The following is a 22,736-nucleotide window of genomic DNA, read 5'->3' as shown; positions in this document are numbered from 1 at the left end:
ATACGTTTTTTTTTTTTTTTTTTTTGTTCAAAGATACACACTTGGTGTTTGCTTTCCCTCCCCCCCTTTTTTTTTCTTTTTATTTTTTGCAACACGACGGCTCAGAAAGCATCCAGCTATGCAAGGCAAAACAAGGAGATACTACTCAACCTGTGTGAGCACAAAGGCATCGAGACGGTGAGCGGCCAGACTAAGGAGCAGTTAGTTCGTGCGCTCGAGGAGCATGATGCGGCAGAGCAAGCCCGTGCTTCAACGTCAGCGGATGCAGCTCACGACACGACAGAGGAGGAATCGCTCCTGCCACAGAATGCGAGTGGAGACGATGTCCTGGATGATCCACCGAACTTGGAGATGACATCTCTGGAAGCCGACCTACAGCTACTAGGTTCGGCTGAGCCCGAACTGCGCCTAAAGCTGATTCTGGAACATCGGCAAGCAGAGAGGGAAATACGACAAGCCCAGAGGGAACAAGCTGCCCAGCGACTCCAGGCCGAAAGGGACAGACTCCGAGCAGAGGAGGGAAAAGCTGAACGGCAACACCAGCTGGAGCTGGCTAAACTTCAGCAACAGAACCGGTCTGCTGGACCCGCAGAACGCGAAGGTGAGCGAGTCCACAGAATCCCCCTGGATAAGTTCCCCGCTATGGACAAGGACTCTGACATAGACACTTTCCTACAGGGGTTTGAAAGGACTTGTCGGCAGTATGGGGTGCCCCGTGAGCAGTGGGCAAGATATCTCACACCAGGGCTGAGAGGCAAGGCCCTGGAGGCGTTTGTGAGTCTCCCCCAGGAGGAAGAAACAGACTTTGAGGCAATTAAGAAAGCCATTATTGCGCGATACCACCTCACGCCAGAAGTGTATCGCAAACGTTTCAGGACAGTGCAGCGAGGTCCTAATGACAGCTACCTGGATCATGCTTGCAACCTGCGCACTGCCTTCCAGCAGTGGGTAAAAGGACTGTCAGTGGAAACTTTAGATGCCCTGCAGGAACTGATGATAAAAGACCAGTTCCTCCACACCTGTCCTGTTGAGGTCCGGCTGTTTGTGCTGGATCGAGAACCAAAGACAGTGGATGAGGCTGCGGAAATGGCCGATTCCTACACCGCCCATAGAGCACCTGAGTCCCGGAGGACTACTACGCCCAGCTGGAGAGGAGAACAGATTGCTAAACCTGTTTCACCCAGCACCCAGAGGAGGCAAGCACCGCTGTCTCCTGGATTCAAGCAACCTGACACTCGGAAATGCTTTGTATGTGACAGGGTGGGTCATATCAGCACGACTTGCCCAGAGAGGAAGAGGGAGGCCCCAAAATCCAGTGAGGCCTCAAACCCCAGTGAAGTCCCAACGGCTTTGTGTGCTACCAGGAATGCTACTGGCTATGCAGAGAATCTGCAGCTTGTCACGGTTGGGGGTACAGTTGCCACTGGGCTGAGAGACACTGGAGCAGAAGTGACTCTCATACATCCCCAGCTTGTGAACCCAGAGCAGTACATACCTGGGAAAATGATTGCTGTCAGAGGAATTGGGGGTGTCACCCCAGCCATACCCACCGCCTTGGTCCACCTGGATTGGGGGGCCGGCAGTGGACTGAAAGAAGTTGGGGTAACTGACAAAATCCCCACTGACGTTTTGCTGGGTACTGACCTGGGACGGTTAGTAGCCCGGTATGAGCCTAATCCAACCCCCGTGGAGCCTGCATCCCCAGCAGAAGTTCAGGACTCTTGCAAGGTACTATTTGATAACGCAGTGCAAGTGGGGAGTGCTGGTGAGGCCCCAGGGGCTATGGACTGTGTGCTAGGAGCCAGCCCTAGTGATTCTCCAGTGCCTAGGCCTGGAGTGGGACATGTTGATATGGAGAATGCAGAAACTGATGATGTCATTCATGACACACGGACTATCGAGGTGATCGATGCAGGAACTGTTGAGGCTACTTGTAAAGTGCTGAGTAGCAATGTGTGTAATGATACAGATAATGTGGATGTTTTATGTGATGTTCTAAATGTCAATATGTATAAGACGGATAATGTTGATATCATATGTGTTGTGCTACATAATGATGCTTGTCCTGTGGACACTCCGTCGGCTGCAGGAGTAACCAGCAATGGTCGCTGGGCTGCAGCAGATGGATTGCCCACTGAAGGGGCAGACGGCACCAGGCCGGGTCTTCACCCTTCCGATGTTTTTAAGACCAAAGGTGAGGTGGTTTATGATACGTCTAATGTGGACGCTCCCTCAGCTGCAGTGGTAACCCGCAGCGCTAGTGGGTCTACCGCACAGGGACTGTCCACCGAAGTGGCAAATGTTGCTGGGTCAGCCACATCCAATCCGGAACCTGGCCCGGAGGGCCCAGGAGCCTCTCCGTCTGCAGCCTTCCTGGAATGTGTGACAGGCAGCACTGAGCTCTCTGGGGCTGTTCGATTTGACAGCAGCCTGGAAGAGCTCAGGGGGCTAGCCAGCAGGTCACCAGCTGGGAGGGGCGGGCTGAGAGGGTCCTGGGGAGTTATTCCCTCTGAGCTGTCCGAAGTGGAGGAGGCAGACCGGCAGATAATCGTTCCCCAAAGGGACCGAGAGATAGCTCCTGCCACTATAGAGGAAGTGCGTGTAGCGACGGTTGGAACCCTTCCCCAGCTGCAGCACTGTCTCTATGGTCGCAAATTCACGGTTGTCACTGACTCGCATTCCCCTGGTTGGTTACGTCAGGTTGCCAAGGGCAACGACACATTGCAGCAACCTGACCAACTTTTCCATTCCTGTAGCTTGGAGCTAAGGAGTTACCCCCCCAGGCCCGGCCGTCAGTGTCGGCTTTGGCAGGACGATTCGTTAGAATCATCTGCCGGCGCCGTCTGGAAGAGGGGGCGTGTCAGGAATATATTGAGGTGCTGATGATATTAGGAAATACAGGAACATATCTCTGTCATTTTCTGTCTGCTATATCTCACATGTGTATTCTGCTTTGAAGGGATGGTTATCTGGCTGTACTACATTTGCATTGAATATCTCTGGAAGCAGGGGGCTGGGACATTAGCATACAGTTCCTCTGGACAGCCAGAAAACAGGTAATTAGGAAACCCTTAATCAGACAGTTGCTTTGAAGCAGATCACACAGGACATCCTGCTGCAATGTGAAAGCCTTAATCAATTGTCACCTGTAAACTGGGGAGATTGGAGGTTAACAAAGTCTTTTGTTGTATAGGACACTGTTCACATGTGGATGTCAGATCTCTGGGAAATCAAATTATGTCTGAGGATGTTATTAAATCTAGCTTCCCCCCGTCCACACAGGCTTACAGCCTCCAGGCGTATTTCATAGTATAAAACCGCAGCTAGGATAGCCACAACTTGTAGTTCTTAGAGGTAGCTCACACGGCTAGAACTAACCTGGTTCCTGACCAGAAGTGCGTACCGCCCGCAACAACACCAGATCGATACGCTGGTACGTTTATTTCCCGTTTATTTTGGTAAGCAAAATCGCTTTGTGTGTTATCTTTGTACATTTTATCTTGTAACTATTTTTACTTTGTTTTTTTGTAATCTTTTTGTATATATTCAGTTCTGCACTGTTCTATGTTTTTTCTGGAATATTAAATTATTATTTAATAAGTTTGACTTCTGCCGTACTAAACTAACACTCATAGCCTAGAAGAGACTGAAGTGTAACCGTGTATAAGTTCATGCCTAATTGTACGCTTGAGCAACACTACCGTAGGAAATTGTAATTGCATTGTGTGTGGGGGCGTTTGTCATACGTTGGCCTAAGCGCGCAGCTGACCCAACGTACGAACAACGCCAGTGCGAGTAGCTAACAGTATCGTTCGGAACGACTGTTAGTGGGTCTTTGCTTCACGACAGTGTAAGATTGCAACTGTGTGTGTGTGTGGGTGCGTGGCGTTCCCGTATTTGGCCTAAGCGCAAAGCTGACCCAAATACGAAAACGCGGAGTGCGCGCTGAGGACTCGACAGCAGAGTGGAAGTGTCTAGCAACGCTAGTGGTGGCAGTGAGAGGTGTTTTGAGGGGTTCCAGCCTTGTTTGTAGCTTAAATAAGGCTGTTCCCCGCTTAATCTGGTCAAACCCGCAGTCGGGAACCGTATACGCAGGCGTGCCGCGGGCCGGTTCTTGACATAATTGGCTGGCAGTGGTGGCATCGTTTAGTACATTAGTACGCAGTTTAGCTCGCTATTCTGAGTACTAAAGGCTGGAAGCTTGCTAGAAGCAACTAGCCTACAGAAGTCTACTCAGTGCAGAATCTATATACGTTTTTTTTTTTTTTTTTTTTGTTCAAAGATACACACTTGGTGTTTGCTTTCCCTCCCCCCCTTTTTTTTTCTTTTTATTTTTTGCAACACGATGGCTCAGAAAGCATCCAGCTATGCAAGGCAAAACAAGGAGATACTACTCAACCTGTGTGAGCACAAAGGCATCGAGACGGTGAGCGGCCAGACTAAGGAGCAGTTAGTTCGTGCGCTCGAGGAGCATGATGCGGCAGAGCAAGCCCGTGCTTCAACGTCAGCGGATGCAGCTCACGACACGACAGAGGAGGAATCGCTCCTGCCACAGAATGCGAGTGGAGACGATGTCCTGGATGATCCACCGAACTTGGAGATGACATCTCTGGAAGCCGACCTACAGCTACTAGGTTCGGCTGAGCCCGAACTGCGCCTAAAGCTGATTCTGGAACATCGGCAAGCAGAGAGGGAAATACGACAAGCCCAGAGGGAACAAGCTGCCCAGCGACTCCAGGCCGAAAGGGACAGACTCCGAGCAGAGGAGGGAAAAGCTGAACGGCAACACCAGCTGGAGCTGGCTAAACTTCAGCAACAGAACCGGTCTGCTGGACCCGCAGAACGCGAAGGTGAGCAAGTCCACAGAATCCCCCTGGATAAGTTCCCCGCTATGGACAAGGACTCTGACATAGACACTTTCCTACAGGGGTTTGAAAGGACTTGTCGGCAGTATGGGGTGCCCCGTGAGCAGTGGGCAAGATATCTCACACCAGGGCTGAGAGGCAAGGCCCTGGAGGCGTTTGTGAGTCTCCCCCAGGAGGAAGAAACAGACTTTGAGGCAATTAAGAAAGCCATTATTGCGCGATACCACCTCACGCCAGAAGTGTATCGCAAACGTTTCAGGACAGTGCAGCGAGGTCCTAATGACAGCTACCTGGATCATGCTTGCAACCTGCGCACTGCCTTCCAGCAGTGGGTAAAAGGACTGTCAGTGGAAACTTTAGATGCCCTGCAGGAACTGATGATAAAAGACCAGTTCCTCCACACCTGTCCTGTTGAGGTCCGGCTGTTTGTGCTGGATCGAGAACCAAAGACAGTGGATGAGGCTGCGGAAATGGCCGATTCCTACACCGCCCATAGAGCACCTGAGTCCCGGAGGACTACTACGCCCAGCTGGAGAGGAGAACAGATTGCTAAACCTGTTTCACCCAGCACCCAGAGGAGGCAAGCACCGCTGTCTCCTGGATTCAAGCAACCTGACACTCGGAAATGCTTTGTATGTGACAGGGTGGGTCATATCAGCACGACTTGCCCAGAGAGGAAGAGGGAGGCCCCAAAATCCAGTGAGGCCTCAAACCCCAGTGAAGTCCCAACGGCTTTGTGTGCTACCAGGAATGCTACTGGCTATGCAGAGAATCTGCAGCTTGTCACGGTTGGGGGTACAGTTGCCACTGGGCTGAGAGACACTGGAGCAGAAGTGACTCTCATACATCCCCAGCTTGTGAACCCAGAGCAGTACATACCTGGGAAAATGATTGCTGTCAGAGGAATTGGGGGTGTCACCCCAGCCATACCCACCGCCTTGGTCCACCTGGATTGGGGGGCCGGCAGTGGACTGAAAGAAGTTGGGGTAACTGACAAAATCCCCACTGACGTTTTGCTGGGTACTGACCTGGGACGGTTAGTAGCCCGGTATGAGCCTAATCCAACCCCCGTGGAGCCTGCATCCCCAGCAGAAGTTCAGGACTCTTGCAAGGTACTATTTGATAACGCAGTGCAAGTGGGGAGTGCTGGTGAGGCCCCAGGGGCTATGGACTGTGTGCTAGGAGCCAGCCCTAGTGATTCTCCAGTGCCTAGGCCTGGAGTGGGACATGTTGATATGGAGAATGCAGAAACTGATGATGTCATTCATGACACACGGACTATCGAGGTGATCGATGCAGGAACTGTTGAGGCTACTTGTAAAGTGCTGAGTAGCAATGTGTGTAATGATACAGATAATGTGGATGTTTTATGTGATGTTCTAAATGTCAATATGTATAAGACGGATAATGTTGATATCATATGTGTTGTGCTACATAATGATGCTTGTCCTGTGGACACTCCGTCGGCTGCAGGAGTAACCAGCAATGGTCGCTGGGCTGCAGCAGATGGATTGCCCACTGAAGGGGCAGACGGCACCAGGCCGGGTCTTCACCCTTCCGATGTTTTTAAGACCAAAGGTGAGGTGGTTTATGATACGTCTAATGTGGACGCTCCCTCAGCTGCAGTGGTAACCCGCAGCGCTAGTGGGTCTACCGCACAGGGACTGTCCACCGAAGTGGCAAATGTTGCTGGGTCAGCCACATCCAATCCGGAACCTGGCCCGGAGGGCCCAGGAGCCTCTCCGTCTGCAGCCTTCCTGGAATGTGTGACAGGCAGCACTGAGCTCTCTGGGGCTGTTCGATTTGACAGCAGCCTGGAAGAGCTCAGGGGGCTAGCCAGCAGGTCACCAGCTGGGAGGGGCGGGCTGAGAGGGTCCTGGGGAGTTATTCCCTCTGAGCTGTCCGAAGTGGAGGAGGCAGACCGGCAGATAATCGTTCCCCAAAGGGACCGAGAGATAGCTCCTGCCACTATAGAGGAAGTGCGTGTAGCGACGGTTGGAACCCTTCCCCAGCTGCAGCACTGTCTCTATGGTCGCAAATTCACGGTTGTCACTGACTCGCATTCCCCTGGTTGGTTACGTCAGGTTGCCAAGGGCAACGACACATTGCAGCAACCTGACCAACTTTTCCATTCCTGTAGCTTGGAGCTAAGGAGTTACCCCCCCAGGCCCGGCCGTCAGTGTCGGCTTTGGCAGGACGATTCGTTAGAATCATCTGCCGGCGCCGTCTGGAAGAGGGGGCGTGTCAGGAATATATTGAGGTGCTGATGATATTAGGAAATACAGGAACATATCTCTGTCATTTTCTGTCTGCTATATCTCACATGTGTATTCTGCTTTGAAGGGATGGTTATCTGGCTGTACTACATTTGCATTGAATATCTCTGGAAGCAGGGGGCTGGGACATTAGCATACAGTTCCTCTGGACAGCCAGAAAACAGGTAATTAGGAAACCCTTAATCAGACAGTTGCTTTGAAGCAGATCACACAGGACATCCTGCTGCAATGTGAAAGCCTTAATCAATTGTCACCTGTAAACTGGGGAGATTGGAGGTTAACAAAGTCTTTTGTTGTATAGGACACTGTTCACATGTGGATGTCAGATCTCTGGGAAATCAAATTATGTCTGAGGATGTTATTAAATCTAGCTTCCCCCCGTCCACACAGGCTTACAGCCTCCAGGCGTATTTCATAGTATAAAACCGCAGCTAGGATAGCCACAACTTGTAGTTCTTGGAGGTAGCTCACACGGCTAGAACTAACCTGGTTCCTGACCAGAAGTGCGTACCGCCCGCAACAACACCAGATCGATACGCTGGTACGTTTATTTCCCGTTTATTTTGGTAAGCAAAATCGCTTTGTGTGTTATCTTTGTACATTTTATCTTGTAACTATTTTTACTTTGTTTTTTTGTAATTTTTTTTGTATATATTCAGTTCTGCACTGTTCTATGTTTTTTCTGGAATATTAAATTATTATTTAATAAGTTTGACTTCTGCCGTACTAAACTAACACTCATAGCCTAGAAGAGACTGAAGTGTAACCGTGTATAAGTTCATGCCTAATTGTACGCTTGAGCAACACTACCGTAGGAAATTGTAATTGCATTGTGTGTGGGGGCGTTTGTCATACGTTGGCCTAAGCGCGCAGCTGACCCAACGTACGAACAACGCCAGTGCGAGTAGCTAACAGTATCGTTCGGAACGACTGTTAGTGGGTCTTTGCTTCACGACAGTGTAAGATTGCAACTGTGTGTGTGTGTGGGTGCGTGGCGTTCCCGTATTTGGCCTAAGCGCAAAGCTGACCCAAATACGAAAACGCGGAGTGCGCGCTGAGGACTCGACAGCAGAGTGGAAGTGTCTAGCAACGCTAGTGGTGGCAGTGAGAGGTGTTTTGAGGGGTTCCAGCCTTGTTTGTAGCTTAAATAAGGCTGTTCCCCGCTTAATCTGGTCAAACCCGCAGTCGGGAACCGTATACGCAGGCGTGCCGCGGGCCGGTTCCTGACATGTACCGCTGCTAGTTCATGGCTGCAACTGGAATCACATGACTGCCATTTCACTAACCTTTCCACAATGCCTTAGAAGCAGACAGATCAGAAGGAAATCCTGGCCAGATTTGATGGATTTATTTACCTTCTGTACTTCTGTCCAGTCCTGGATTACATTAATAAATCAGGCCTAATAATACTACTAACAATATTGAGAACAATTAATTTTCAAGAGCTCAGAGAAGCAGATGCTGTCACAAAAATAATGGAAAAAAGGAAAATATTTATTTTAGCACCTCAACACTTTCACAAAAATAGCAATGTCTATGAAAAGCTTGTAAAAAAAAAACAAATTTAAGAGTGATGTGTTGACACTAAATTGCAGGCTCTCAGTACCAGTGTACACCATTTAGAAAATGGAACATCTCCGGTAGGTTAGACCCGAAGATTTGTTTAAAAGACACCTGAGTGGGACAGAGTTTTTTTTTATTTTTTATGTAAATGTGGCTGTATAGTGTAATATGTACAAGTGAGGTGTCATGTGACATTATGAGATTAGACATGTGTATGTACAGTGCCAAACACACAAATAACTATGCTGTGTTACTTTTTTCTTCCTCTGCTTAAAAGATTTAAACATCAGGTTTGCAAGTGACAGTTTCTGTCCAGGTCGGGACCGGGTCGGACTGGGTCAGACTTTAGTATAACCGTCACTGATAAACAGCCATAAAACACTTCCCTGTCAGTACTCAGTAAATGGCTTCTGAGAGCAAGAAAGAGATAAAAAAAGGGGTCAATAATTCATAAGATCTGAGCTCTGACATACATCAATGAAGGAGTCATTGAGCAGAGACAATGAAACAGTAAAAACAGTTAAATATAAAATAAAACTGTGGGATATCTTAAAAAGTCATTTTTAGGTGAAGGAGGATAGATACAATTGTTTTTCTCATCAGTTTATTTTCACCTCAGATGTCCTTTAAGGGCTCTGCCTCTGACACAGGTGAGTTGGGTTTGAATCTCAGCTCTGCCTGCTCAATAAGCCAGCACCTATTCAGTAGAAGACCTTTACGTAAAGGCTCCTTAAAGGGAACCTAAACTGAGGATATAGATTTTTCCTTTTAAAATAATACTAGTTGCCTGGCAGTCCTGCTGATCCTCTGCCTCTAATACTTTTAGCCACAGCTCCTGAACAAGCATGCAGATCAGGTGCTCTGACTGAAGTCAGACTGGATTAGCTGCATGCTTGTTTCAGGTCTGTGATTCAGCCACTACTGCAGCTAAAGACATCAGCAGGAGAGTCAGGCAACTGATATTGTTAAAAAGGAAACATCCATATCCCTCTCAGTTTAGGTTCCCTTTCACTCTGCTACTGCTTGTAGAGCATGTCCTAGTGGCTGCAGCTCTGGCACTTTGAGTCCACCAGGAGAAAAAAATGTTCTGTGTCTTGTCTTGTCTAAATTGCCTGCCTCTCCTGCTGATCCTCTGTCTCTAAAACGTTTAACTATAGACCCTGAACAAGCATGCAGATTAAATGTTTGATTGAAGATTTACTGCATGCTTGTTTCAGGCGTGTGATTCAGACACTAAACTAGTTAGTATTGTTTAAAAGGAAATAAATATGGAAGCCTTCTTAGCCCTCTCACTTTAGGTGAGGTGTCCTTTAACACAGGGTTCCCCAACCCAAAGGCCGCAGGCAGTGGCGTAGCTAAGGAGCTGTGGGCCCCGATGCAAGTTTTACAATGGGGCCCCCCCAAGCACTCTATACATAGCAATTGATACGGTGCACCAAAACCTGCCAATGGCAACTACAGTGTCAGAGGTGCAAGAAGGGGATGGGAAACAGTTTGTTAATGATTACCACTATTCAAAGTATCTAAAGAAGTGATTATTATGAGCACAGGACCAATAGAGAGCTAATACTGTAGTTGAGGGAGGGCCCTTCGGGGCCCCTCTGGCCCAAGGGCCCCGATGCGGTCGCTACCGCTGCACCCCCTATTGCTACGCCCCTGGCCGCAGGACATGTTGTGCCAGGCCGTAGTCCCCTGCTTCACTGCAATCCAGCTCCAGCTGCTGTAACTAACTTCACTCGCAGGCAGCCACGGCTGTGTAACTCACTGTGACGTGCGCAGTGATCACGCAAGCTGGAAGCCTCCAGTCCTGCCTCCTCCATTAGAAGCAGAGCTTCTTTCAAATGCCCGCAGCCCACCCCTCCATCACCGCTCCCTCCGCAGCAACAAGTACCTTGTGTGCATGGCCGCTAGAATAGCCATGCATTTTCAGAGCCTCCAGTCCCGCCCCCTCTGCAAAAATGTCCAATCAGAGGCAGCGGACAGCGACCTTGTTGGGAACAATGGGAGGATGTTCCTTTGCCCTTAATGAAGAGCATCTGGGTGACTGAGCTAAGTGGGGAGAGCCTGGGGGAAAACTTTTATTACAGCAAGCTGGTATGTATTGTACAATACTTATATAGTTTGTACAATATTTTCTTTTTTTTCCCCAACTGATTGTATTGCTGAGGGAGATTATTGGTAAAAGCACCTCAGGTACAAAAGAGGGGAGTGCTCATGTTTAATATTTTCTGTACTGGTTTGTTTTCTCCTGACTATTGTACTCATAGTACTTTCCTGTTAAGCCGAGTACATGCTACCAACTTATGTTGCCCATGGAGGATCAGGATCTGTTCCTGTTGGGCGACATTACTGGGATGGGCTGCGCACACGCGTGCGGGAGGGCAATGGAGGATCAACAAGCAGCGCATGCATCACCTGCGGTGGGCGGAGGAGCAGCGTGAACGATGGCATCCACCCAGCAAATTGCTTGTGGGTTGAGGGTCACCAGCTGCCAATTTATTTAGAGGCTTGCAACTTAGTGCTCCAGGCCAATTATTTTAATGTGTATTGCTGTAATGTGTATTTATGGTCACTTGTCACTAGGGGGCAGTGTGAGACAATAACTTCTGCTTTTAGTTTCTATATCCTCTGCCAGCAAAGAGACATCAAAGCATTCCAAGAATATACAACACAACGAGTTCTGCTAACTGAGGTCAAAAGCAGTGCACTATCTCAAACAAGAGAATTTATTTGAAGCTGGGTTAAAGGACCACTAATATGAATGTAACTGCATTTTATTAAATAAATTACATTATGTAAAATCCCACTACTTCTAATGTACACATCACTATAGTAAGTAAATATGCATTATAGGCATTCAGGAACATCCCATAAGAAAGAATAGAGGGAATAGGGGTGAACAGCTGCTGCAAGAGAAATGGAATTGTTGGATTCTATAAACAGATATTTCAGTACTGTTTAATTGACCTGTATGTTTCAGCTGACAAATTATTTTATTACCTCTCTGAGCAGTGAATCCCACAGTATCAAGTGGTGTGCTGGCATACATAGTTTATTTCTGCCGCTCGATTCTCCGCTTGATCATTTTTGCTGCTCGATTCTGCAGTCGATTCTCCTATAACCGCTCGTTTTTCTTATCTTTTTCCATTCACTTCTATCAGGAATCGAGCGGCAAAACGATTGAACGGGAGATCGGACATGTCGGAATATATCTATCTAACCATCTATCTGCCTCAAAAATGAACTGTGTATTCCCAGCATAACACCGGCATTCACTTCTCTGTATTCCTCCCTTTGCTGTAATATATAAGATTTGTTGCTATGGCTATCAAAAGGCAGTAAAACAATTAGCTGATAAAAGACAAACAGAACAAAGCCAGTGTAATTTATTTTTCACTATAGTGATCTGAATGAAAAAACAAACAAACTGCAGGGTAGAGTCTTTCCTGTACTGTACATTAATGAGTTAATCGGCCTTCTTTTTACCTATGCTAAATCAATAGTTTTGCTAGGCTGTACAGACTTTGGGCCTGATTCATCAAGCTAAAGCAGCACAGCTTAATGTGATGTAGTGCGCACTATGCACACCTTACATAGCAACGCTCGCTGCCATGTGAGGAGCATGCCTTCCCTTAGTTACACGCATTGCTTCCTTAGCAATGTGCGTGTAACATTAACTGCAGGTGGTCCTGTTCCTGTCAAGTATAACTACCGCGTTGCTTCACTCGCGGCCGCTACTGTGTTAAATTACATGACAATGTAAATTAAAACAGTAGCGACTGCGAGTGAAGTATCACAGTAGCAATACTTCTCAGGAGCAGGAACACCCGCAGTATATGTTACACACATTGCTGAGGAAGCAATGCGTGTAACCAAAGAAGGCTCTCTCCTTACATGGCAGGCAGCGAGCGCTGCTATGTAAGGCATGCATAGCGTGCACTACAGCACATTAAGCTTTCGCAGTACGGCTTGATGAATCAGGCTCTAAGCCTAGTACACACATCCAATATTTGATTGGCCAATGTTTGCCCAAGTTTACCACCTCCATGTAGTATGAGTGCCAACACATTTTGAAAACTATGACCAGATAGTGTAGGTAAAATTGGCCAGTCATTAACATTCAAAATGTGATGTGTGTATCCGACTTTAGAAAATCAGACCTGCCTTTTTGTGCAATATCAATCAAATAAGTAGTGTAGATGTGTGTAATTTGGGAGGCAGGGATCGGCAGTGAAAGGGTTAAACTCATGCATATACTGTGGTTTATGGCTGCGGCTATGGACGTTAACTTGACAGTAAATCTAAGAGATACGAATATTATTGATGTACACATTGGAGTAATGTTTAAATTTGAGTGTGCAATTATTCCAATTTGTATCACATGACAACTTCAGAATTTATGTTGGTGGCCAGGCACACAAAATAATACAACAGCTGAATTTCCTTGTAATGCCAACTTCTATTTAGTGCTAAAAATCTGCAAAAACACATAATTTGAAAAGCAGAAGTTACAAAAATAGACTAAAGGTGCGTACACACATGCGACTATAGTCGTTTGTAACGATCGTTCCCCGATCTTTACCAACGACGATCGTTACAAAAAACGAACCACCGACTATTAAGGCAAACGACGAACGAGCCAAATCGCTACAAAAGAAAGTTCTGTCTCGGCGGATTTAAACCAACGACGATCGTTTGCAAAAGTAGTACATCGTTGGAAACGATCGTTCGTACTAGGCTTGACATGCGCATTTCACTATTTCTCCATGGAACTTCTCATTTTTATGCGCAGGCGCAATAGTTGCTTTCTGTGATGTAACGTTCGTTCTAACGATCAGATCGTTACACACATTTTAAAACTACCTTTACTTAGGTCGTTCTTTCATCAATTAAAAGTTCGTTCGTCGTTCTTAACGAACGATCGTTGTCGCATGTGTGTACGTAGCATAAGGCCCCTTCCCCACTTCTGCACTACATGCAACACCAGTGCAATTCACAGCAATACTGGTGCAATCCCATTCATTGATAATGAATGGAATTGCCTTCTTTTGCATAAAATTGCGTAAAACCATGTGTTGCAATCCCATGTTGAATAACAATGCACAATGTAAATAGACAGCGCAGTCTATGCACTTATGATGTTCCCTGTGTGTTGCTAAAAACATGATCAGAAAAACACAAGGTTGGCTGTGGCCTAAAAGCTGGCGAATGACTGTATCCAGAACTAATGTAATCTCAATACAATTAAAATCTCCATGTATGAGATTAATACAAATCAATAAAACAAGTGTACATACATAAATGCCTAAAAAGTGTGCAAAAAGATTCACACATTGGAATAATACGTTTACCATAGTAAATGATGATAAAATCCACATTGCAGAAGGATATAATTTAATAGCCCCTAGGGGGCAATTAGAACTACAGACGAATACTGATCAGTATAACTATACGTAAAATGCACAAATATATTTAACTTCAAGAGTTACTTTAATTAAAAATGTGATGATGATGCTTCCAATGGGTCAAGCAGAAATCCAATAGCCTATTATTACAAATTGTTGACATAAAATCCTGCAGTTGCAGCTAACCCTCCTGTTTAGCTTCTTGCATTGTCTGGCTTCAAATCTTGCATGAAATATCAGTGTAGTTCAGAAGAGCCCCCTCTGGGTCTGCCTATAAGCTTTATAATCTCCTATGAGGGCCCTTTTCCACCAGCGCGTTTGCACTGGCTGAATCGCAAAACCGCAAACCGCTAGCGATTTTACAATCGCTACGGTTTGCTTTCTAACATAGAAATCGCGGTAGGTCATTTCCACTACCGCGATTCGCTTTTGTCGGGAACGCGAACGCGCGGCGGAGCGATAATTGCCGCGATTTTGCTATGCAGTGCATAGCATAGCAAAATCGCGGCCGCAAACGTCGGGGGAATCGCCGGTTTTGCGATTCAGCAATCGCTAGCGTTCAGCATGAACGCTAGCGATTGCAGGTGGAAAAGGGCCCTGAGTGCGAGATAGCCTGTGAATTCATTTACAATTTACAGAAGTATTTTGTCAATGGAGCACAGTGTAAAGCACAATCAAAATAGAGACTGTCAGGGGTAAGGGGTGGGGTGGTAGGGTGTGTGCATGTGATTCCGGTAACAAAAATGCTAACTCAGTAGCTATAGTGCAGTGTGACCTACATCTGAACCACAAATGTTTATGACCATGTAGCAATACATTTTTAAGATGCCCAGGCCAGGCTTGCAGGCTCACTTATGATCTCTTATGTTTGAGAGGTTCCCTTGCTCAGGAGAGCCTAGTTAAAGGACAACTGAAGTGAGAGGGATATAGAGCCTGCCATATTTATTTTCTTTTAAACAATACTGGTTGCCTGGCAGCCTGGCATAAGCTATTTGGCCGCAGTAGTGTCTGACTCACACCACAAACAAGCATGATGCAACTAATCTTGTTGAATCTGAAAATAATGTCATAAAGGGTAGGTACCCAATAGAGCTTTTCTTTGAGCATTTATGGATCGCTTTAAATCGCTAGCGATTTCCCTAAACGTGTAAATAGATGAGACTGATTCTGCTAGAGCTATTGTGATTAGGCAAATTGCATTTGCAGGACATGCAGCATTTTGGGAGCGTTTCTATTCTAATGTATTGTATAGGAGCAGGGAAAACGCTTCCAAAATCACTTGCAAAATGACACTACAAATCACTAGGTATAACCATAACGCTTTGCACTTTGTAGTGGGTCCCAGTCCACACTCTTGATCTGCTGCATGCTTGTTCAGGGCCTATGGCTAAAAGTATTAGAGTCAGACAATCAGCAGGATGCGTGCATGAAACAAGGGCGCCGGGAAAGAAAGACACAGCTGGATAATGAAATGGCGCCGGTGGATAACAAAATCTGATAATGATAAACATCGTTGTCACGATACATACCGTTGTAAAACAGACGGGAAATAATAACGAAACGATTAACGTTAAAAATCATTATGTAATTCAACAATACAGCTTAACCCAACCCTACTCTCACACAGAACCCTCCCCTGCCGGTGCCTAAAACTAACCATTCCCTTGGTGGCGCCACCCCCTGGTGTTGCCTAACCCAAACCACCCCCCTGGTGGTGCCTAACTCTAACCACCCCCCCTGGTGTTGGCTAACACTAACCACTGCCTGGGTGGTAGTGTTGGGCGAACACCTGGATGTTCGGGTTCGCGAACGTTCGTCGAACATGGCCGCGATGTTCGGGTGTTCGTGCCGAACTCCGAACATAATGGAAGTCAATGGGGACCCGAACTTTCGTGCTTTGTAAAGCTTCCTTACATGCTACATACCCCAAATTTGCAGGGTATGTGCACCTTGGGAGTGGGTACAAGAGGAAAAAAAATATTTGAAAAAGAGCTCATAGTTTTTGAGAAAATTGATTTATAAAGTTTCAAAGGAAAAAATGTCTTTTAAATGCGGAAAATGTCATTTTTCTTTGCACAGGTAACATGCTTTTTGTCGCCATGCAGTCATAAATGTAATACAGATAAGAGGTTCCAGGAAAAGGGACCGGTAACGCTAACCCAGCAGCAGCACACGTGATGGAACAGGAGGGCGGCGCCGGAGAAGAAGGCCACGCTTTGAGACACAACCCAGGCCTTGCATGAGGACAAGAAGCGTGCGGATAGCAATGCATTTTGTCGCCATGCAGTCATAAATGTAATACAGATGAGAGGTTCAATAAACAGGGACCGGAAACGCTAACCCATCACAGATGTTCATTGTTCATGTTACTTGGTTGGGGTCCGGGAGCGTTGCATAGTCGTTTCCAATCCAGGATTGATTCATTTTAATTTGAGTCAGACGGTCTGCATTTTCTGTGGAGAGGCGGATACGCCGATCTGTGACGATGCCTCCGGCAGCACTGAAACAGCGTTCCGACATAACGCTGGCTGCCGGGCAAGCCAGCACCTCCATTGCGTACATTGCCAGTTCGTGCCAGGTGTCTAGCTTCGATACCCAATAGTTGAAGGGTACAGATGGATTGTTCAACACAGCTACGCCATCTGACATGTAGTCCTTGACCATCTTCTCCAGGTGATCGGTGCTGGAGGTGGATCTGCATGCTTGCTGTTCTGTGGGCTGCTGCATGGGTGTCAGAAAATTTTCCCACTCCAAGGACACTGCCGATACCATTCCCTTTTGGGCACTAGCTGCGGCTTGTGTTGTTTGCTGCCCTCCTGGTCGTCCTGGGTTTGCGGAAGTCAGTCTGTCGGCGTACAACTGGCTAGAGGAGGGGGAGGATGTCAATCTCCTCTCTAAAGTCTCCACAAGGGCCTGCTGGTATTCTTCCATGTTGACCTGTCTGACTCTTTCTTCAAGCAGTTTTTGAACATTGTGTTTGTACCGTGGATCCAGAAGGGTATAAACCCAGTAATTGGTGTTGTCCAGAATGCGCACAATGCGTGCGTTCAATGCAGTCTAGCATGAATTGAGCCATGTGTGCCAGAGTCCTGCCAGAATCCTCATCATCCTCTTGTGAGCGTTGTGATAGTTGTGATGCATCATAGTCGTCACCTTCTTCCTGGTCTGCTTCTGCTGACCATTCGCGCTGAATTGTGGAAGTCCAACGTGTACCGCTCTGGCCTTCGTCAGTGGTGGCATGAAATTCCTGCTCCAACTCCAACTGTTCCTCCTCCTTTTCTTCATCATAGCTGCTGGGGCCAGCGTTTCCTGAGGCAGATGGCCTGATGTTGGTATCATCACGCTGATCGTTTTCTCCTTCAGATTCCCCCAGTTGCATCATGACAGCTGTTTCCTTGATTTTCAACATTGACCTCTTCAGTAAACACAGCAGTGGTATGGTAATGCTGACTGAAGAGTTGTCACTGCTCACAAGCAACGTGGATTGCTCAAAATTTTGGAGGACTTGGCAGAGGTCCAACATGTTGGCCCAATCGGATCCACAGAAGCTTGGCAGCTGTCCGGATGTGCCTCGGTACTGCGCCGTCATGTACTGGACCACTGCACTCTTCTGCTCGCAAAAGCGGGCTAGCATGTGCAGCGTAGAATTCCAGCGCGTAGGGACATCACACACCAAGCGATGGTGGGGGAGATTGAAGCGCTCCTGCATCTTGGCGAGTGCCCCCGAAGCAGTACTGGAATTTCTACAATGTTTGGCCACTCGTCGCACCTTCAACAGAAGATCGGCCACGCCTGGGTATGTCCTCAGGAACCGCTGAACTACTAGGTTCATCACGTGCGCCAGGCAAGGGATGTGTGCCAGCTTAGCCAACCTTAAAGCGCGAATGAGATTACTCCCATTATCACACACAACCATGCCCGGTTTCAGGTCCAGCGGTGCCAGCCACAAATCCGTCTGTTCCTTTACTCCCCTCCAAATTTCCTCCCCTGTGTGCTGCTTATCCCCAAGGCAGATCAGCTTCAGCAACGCTTGCTGACGCATGCCAACAGCTGTGCTGCACTGCTTCCACGATCCTACTGCTGCTGGGTTAGCGTTTCCGGATGAGGTACAGCTTTGAGATGCGTTGGAGGAGAAGGAGTCAGAGAGGTAGGTGCTGCTGTTGTTATCCAGTGGGAGGGACGGCGGTGCAGCTGTTTGCGGCGTGGGCAACACCCGCGCCGTAGCAGGTGAGGAATCGCTGCCAGGCTCCACAAGGTTCACCCAGTGCGCGGTAAGGGAGATGTGTCGACCCTGGCCGAACGCACTCGTCCAGGTGTCAGTGGTGAGGTGAACCTTGCAGGCAACGGCATTCTTCAAGCTTCGGGTTATTTTGCTGACCACGTGCTCATGCAACTCAGGCACTGCAGAGCGCGCAAAGTGGTAGCGGCTGGGAACCACGTAACGTGGCATGGCCACTGACATCATGCCCTTGAAGCTGTTTGTCTCCACCACTCGATATGGCAGCATTTCGCAGGCCAGAAGCTTGGCTATGCTGGCTGTTAGTGCCACGGCCCGGGGGTCATTTGCTGGCAATTTCCTCTTGCGCTCAAACATCTCCGAGACAGACAACTGAACCGTAGGGCTGCACACTGAAGGGCTGTTGGTTGTTGTGTTTGATGAAGACTGGGAGACCTCAAGAGCACTATTCCGGAAAGTGACAGTGTCAGCATCGTCTGATGTTTGTGAATGTTGTTGTAATCCACACAATGGCTGGGCTACTGCTGCTGCTGAGGAGGGTCTGGTGGTGAGTCTGGTGACCCCAAGGGAGGCAGTGTTGCTGGTACCCTGTCCTGCCGTGTTTGCCCACAGAGTGGGATGTTTGGATACCATGTGGCGGGTCATGCTGGTGGTGGAGAGGTTGTTAATATTTTTCCCCCTGCTCAGGCGGGTCTTGCACACCTTGCAAATCACCATGGTACCATCCTCACTGCAGTCTTCAAAGAAAGGCCAAACTTTGGAGCACCTGCCTTGCTGGCGATTTATGTTTGCGCCTCTTTTGCGTCTCACTTGAACGTCCACGCATGTGGTGCCTGAAATTTCGCGCCGCCTACCTTGTGGCACAAGGCGAACTCGTGCAGCAGTGGGTTCTTCAACAGACTCATCTGTGCTGCTACGACGGCGATGTTCTCCTTCACATACAAAATCTGGGTCTGTGTCCACATTGTCCAAACCCTCCTCTTCCATCTCCTCAAACTCGTCATATGTGATTGTGGGCCGCCGCCGTGGAGTAGAGCTCCCCAGAACAACCTCTGCGCAGCTCACTCCAACGTCGTCTTCCAGATCTTCTCGGCCGACCTCCTGCAATTGAAACCCCTCCTGCCCAACTTGCTCTGGGATTTGGGTTTCAAAGTCCTCGGACTCGCCTTGCATTTCAGTGCGCGGTGCATTTCCCACAGTAAATGGTTGTGAATCCGGGCACAACATTTCTGGCTGTTCCATTGACCTTTGAAAGGTGGAAGTTTGTTGGACTGGGAATGATATACAGTGGTGGGTGAGCGGTGTACTACTATTCCCAGCAGCGACACAGAGCACAATGCTATACAGTGGTGGGTGAGCGGTGTACTACTATTCCCAGCAGCGACACAGAGCACAATGCTATACAGTGGTGGGTGAGCGGTGTACTACTATTCCCAGCAGCGACACAGAGCACAATGCTATACAGTGGTGGGTGAGCGGTGTACTACTGTTCCCAGCAGCGACACAGAGCACAATGCTATACAGTGGTGGGTGAGCGGTGTACTACTATTCCCAGCAGCGACACAGAGCACAATGCTATACAGTGGTGGGTGAGCGGTGTACTACTATTCCCAGCAGCGACACAGAGCACAATGCTATACAGTGGTGGGTGAGCGGTGTACTACTATTCCCAGCAGCGACACAGAGCACAATGCTATACAGTGGTGGGTGAGCAGTGTACTACTATTCCCAGCAGCGACACAGAGCACAATGCTATACAGTGGTGGGTGAGCGGTGTACTACTATTCCCAGCAGCGACACAGAGCACAATGCTATACAGTGGTGGGTGAGCGGTGTACTACTGTTCCCAGCAGCGACACAGAGCACAATGCTATACAGTGGTGGGTGAGCGGTGTACTACTGTTCCCAGCAGCGACACAGAGCACAATGCTATACAGTGGTGGGTGAGCGGTGTACTACTATTCCCAGCAGCGACACAGAGCACAATGCTATACAGTGGTGGGTGAGCGGTGTACTAGTTTTCCCAGCAGCGACACAGAGCACAATGCTATACAGTGGTGGGTGAGCGGTGTACTACTATTCCCAGCAGCGACACAGAGCACAATGCTATACAGTGGCGGGTGAGCGGTGTACTACTGTTCCCAGCAGAGACACAGAGTGGCAGTAAACACAATGCTATACAGTGGTGGGTGAGTGGTGTACACAGAGTGGCAGTAAACACAATGCTATATAGTGTGGGTGAGCGGGTAACTACTGTTCCCAGCAGCGACACAATGACTGGGGGGACCCTGGCTAGCCTGGCTGGAGAGAGAACTACCCTGCCTGCCTACCCAAAGCTAAACCCAGAGACAAATGGCGGAGAAATGATGTGGATCGGGTATTTATTTACCCGAACCACGTGACCCGTTCGGCCAATCAGAGCGCGTTCGGGTCCGAACCACGTGACCCGTTCGGCCAATCACAGCGCTAGCCGAACGTTCGGGGAACGTTCGGCCATGCGCTCTTAGTTCGGCCATATGGCCGAACGGTTTGGCCGAACACCGTCAGGTGTTCGGTCGAACTCGAACATCACCCGAACAGGGTGATGTTCGGCAGAACCAGAACAGTGGCGAACACTGTTCGCCCAACACTACTGGGTGGTGCCTAACCGTAACCACTCCCCCTGGTGGTGCCTAACCCTAACCACTCCCTCTGCAGAAACAACCTTTTACACATAGAAACAATAATATCTTTGATAATGTAAAATATGTACAAACAAAATATGATAAAAACTATAACGTTGCAAGCTTCTAAAACAATAACATACTTTAAAAACTTTAATGTTCTAATGTTGTTAACGATATTTATTGCGGCACCCTTTTTTCTACTTTTTTCACCATATTAACGATAATTGCAGTAGAGTCAATGGCGTAGCCCTTTTCATCCACCCTCAGCCGGCGCCCTTTTTTCCTGCTACCAGCAGGATAGCCAGGCAACTAGTATTGATTAAAATGAAATCAAGATGGCAGCCTCCATATCCCTTTCACTACACTTTCGCTTCAGTCAAGTCTATTTTGTGTATTATAAGATGTTAAATAGGTACATGTATTTAATGCATACACAATGTAACTACTGGTATTTTGTATGTGATTTCAGCTATGGCAGATGTAGTAGATGAAGCAATTTCACAAAGCCGAAGACTGATTATCGTTCTGGGAAACGTGTCCAATGAAAGCACTCTAGGAGAAGACTTTGAACAAAAAATTGCCATGTATGATGCTTTAATACGGAACAAATTCAAAGTGATTTTGATAGAACTGGAAAAAATAACTGATTACTCGTGCATGCCTGAGTCCATTAAATATATAAAACAGAAGCAAGGCGTTGTCCGGTGGAAAGGAGAATTCACAGAAGCATCGCTTTCTCCAAACACGAGGTTCTGGAAGAATATCCGATACCGTATGCCTCCAGCCCCACGTCAATCTGACAGTGAGCTGCACTAAATACACACTGAAGACTAATGACAGAAACATAAGTCTATGGACAGCACGGTGATGTAGTGGTTAGCACTCTCGCTTTGCAGTGCTGGGTCGAATCCCAGGCAGCTCAACATCTGCAAGGAGTTTGTATGTACACCCTGTGTCTACATGGGTTTCCTCTGGGCACTCCGGTTTCCTCCCACATCCCAAAAACATACAAATAAGTTAATTGGCTTCCACTAAAAATAGACATAAGACTATGGTAGGGATTAGATTGTAAGCCCCTCTGAGGGACAGTTAGTGACAAGACAAAACTCTGTACAGCGCTGTGTAATATGTTGGAGCTATATAAATACTTAAATAAATAATTAAAATATGGACAGTGAGAAAAGAGGTCATAATGTGGGTCCATAAAGCTGAACTGCTCAAGAACTGGATATAGTACTACACTTTATTACACTTTACACTTTTTACTGCACTTTTGTTTTTGGATCGAAACATTTGAAATGACCTGATCTGTTAGCAGTGATCAGCGAGATGCAACCACAGTCCAGCATTCAGATGCCTTCACAATCCACATTATCATTTCTATGGCCGGCTTGCTACAAATCACCTCCAGCTTTAACAGCTAAACTTGCTGTCCAGCCTCCAGTATTTTACAAATAAGACTTGCATAAACATTCACACTTTTCACAATTCCATATAAACTCTATGATCACAGAAGTTACTGTTTTACAGAACTGGTATCTAAAGGAAACATTTATGGACACATCATATTGATGTAATGGGTGTAGCTAGCATGTCATATTCCCGTTCCCATAAGCGCATCTGGTTATCACCGAAGAAGGAGAAAAATCTATCAGGGAAATGAGAATTCATATCTGTTTAGCCAGGTTTCATATACCGTATGTAAAGTGGAGTTTCAATAATCA

The 22,736-nt window shown here is 47.5% G+C and overlaps 1 protein-coding gene across 1 annotated transcript in view; it reads left to right on the top strand.

Moving 5' to 3' along the window:
• Positions 1 to 22,152, top strand: part of LOC137544240 (interleukin-1 receptor-like 2) — a 100,311-nt gene extending 78,159 nt beyond the window's left edge. The window contains exon 11 of the mRNA XM_068265290.1: positions 21,482 to 22,152. Coding sequence (XP_068121391.1) covers positions 21,482 to 21,828 — 347 coding nt within the window. The 3' untranslated portion in view covers positions 21,829 to 22,152. The remainder of the gene's footprint in view (positions 1 to 21,481) is intronic.
• The last annotated feature ends 584 nt before the right edge of the window (positions 22,153 to 22,736 follow it).

Source organism: Hyperolius riggenbachi, chromosome 2, assembly GCF_040937935.1.
Source record: "Hyperolius riggenbachi isolate aHypRig1 chromosome 2, aHypRig1.pri, whole genome shotgun sequence".
Lineage (NCBI taxonomy): Eukaryota > Metazoa > Chordata > Amphibia > Anura > Hyperoliidae > Hyperolius > Hyperolius riggenbachi.
The sequence above is the reverse complement of the archived record's forward strand: the minus strand, read 5'-3'. Positions and strand labels throughout refer to the sequence as shown.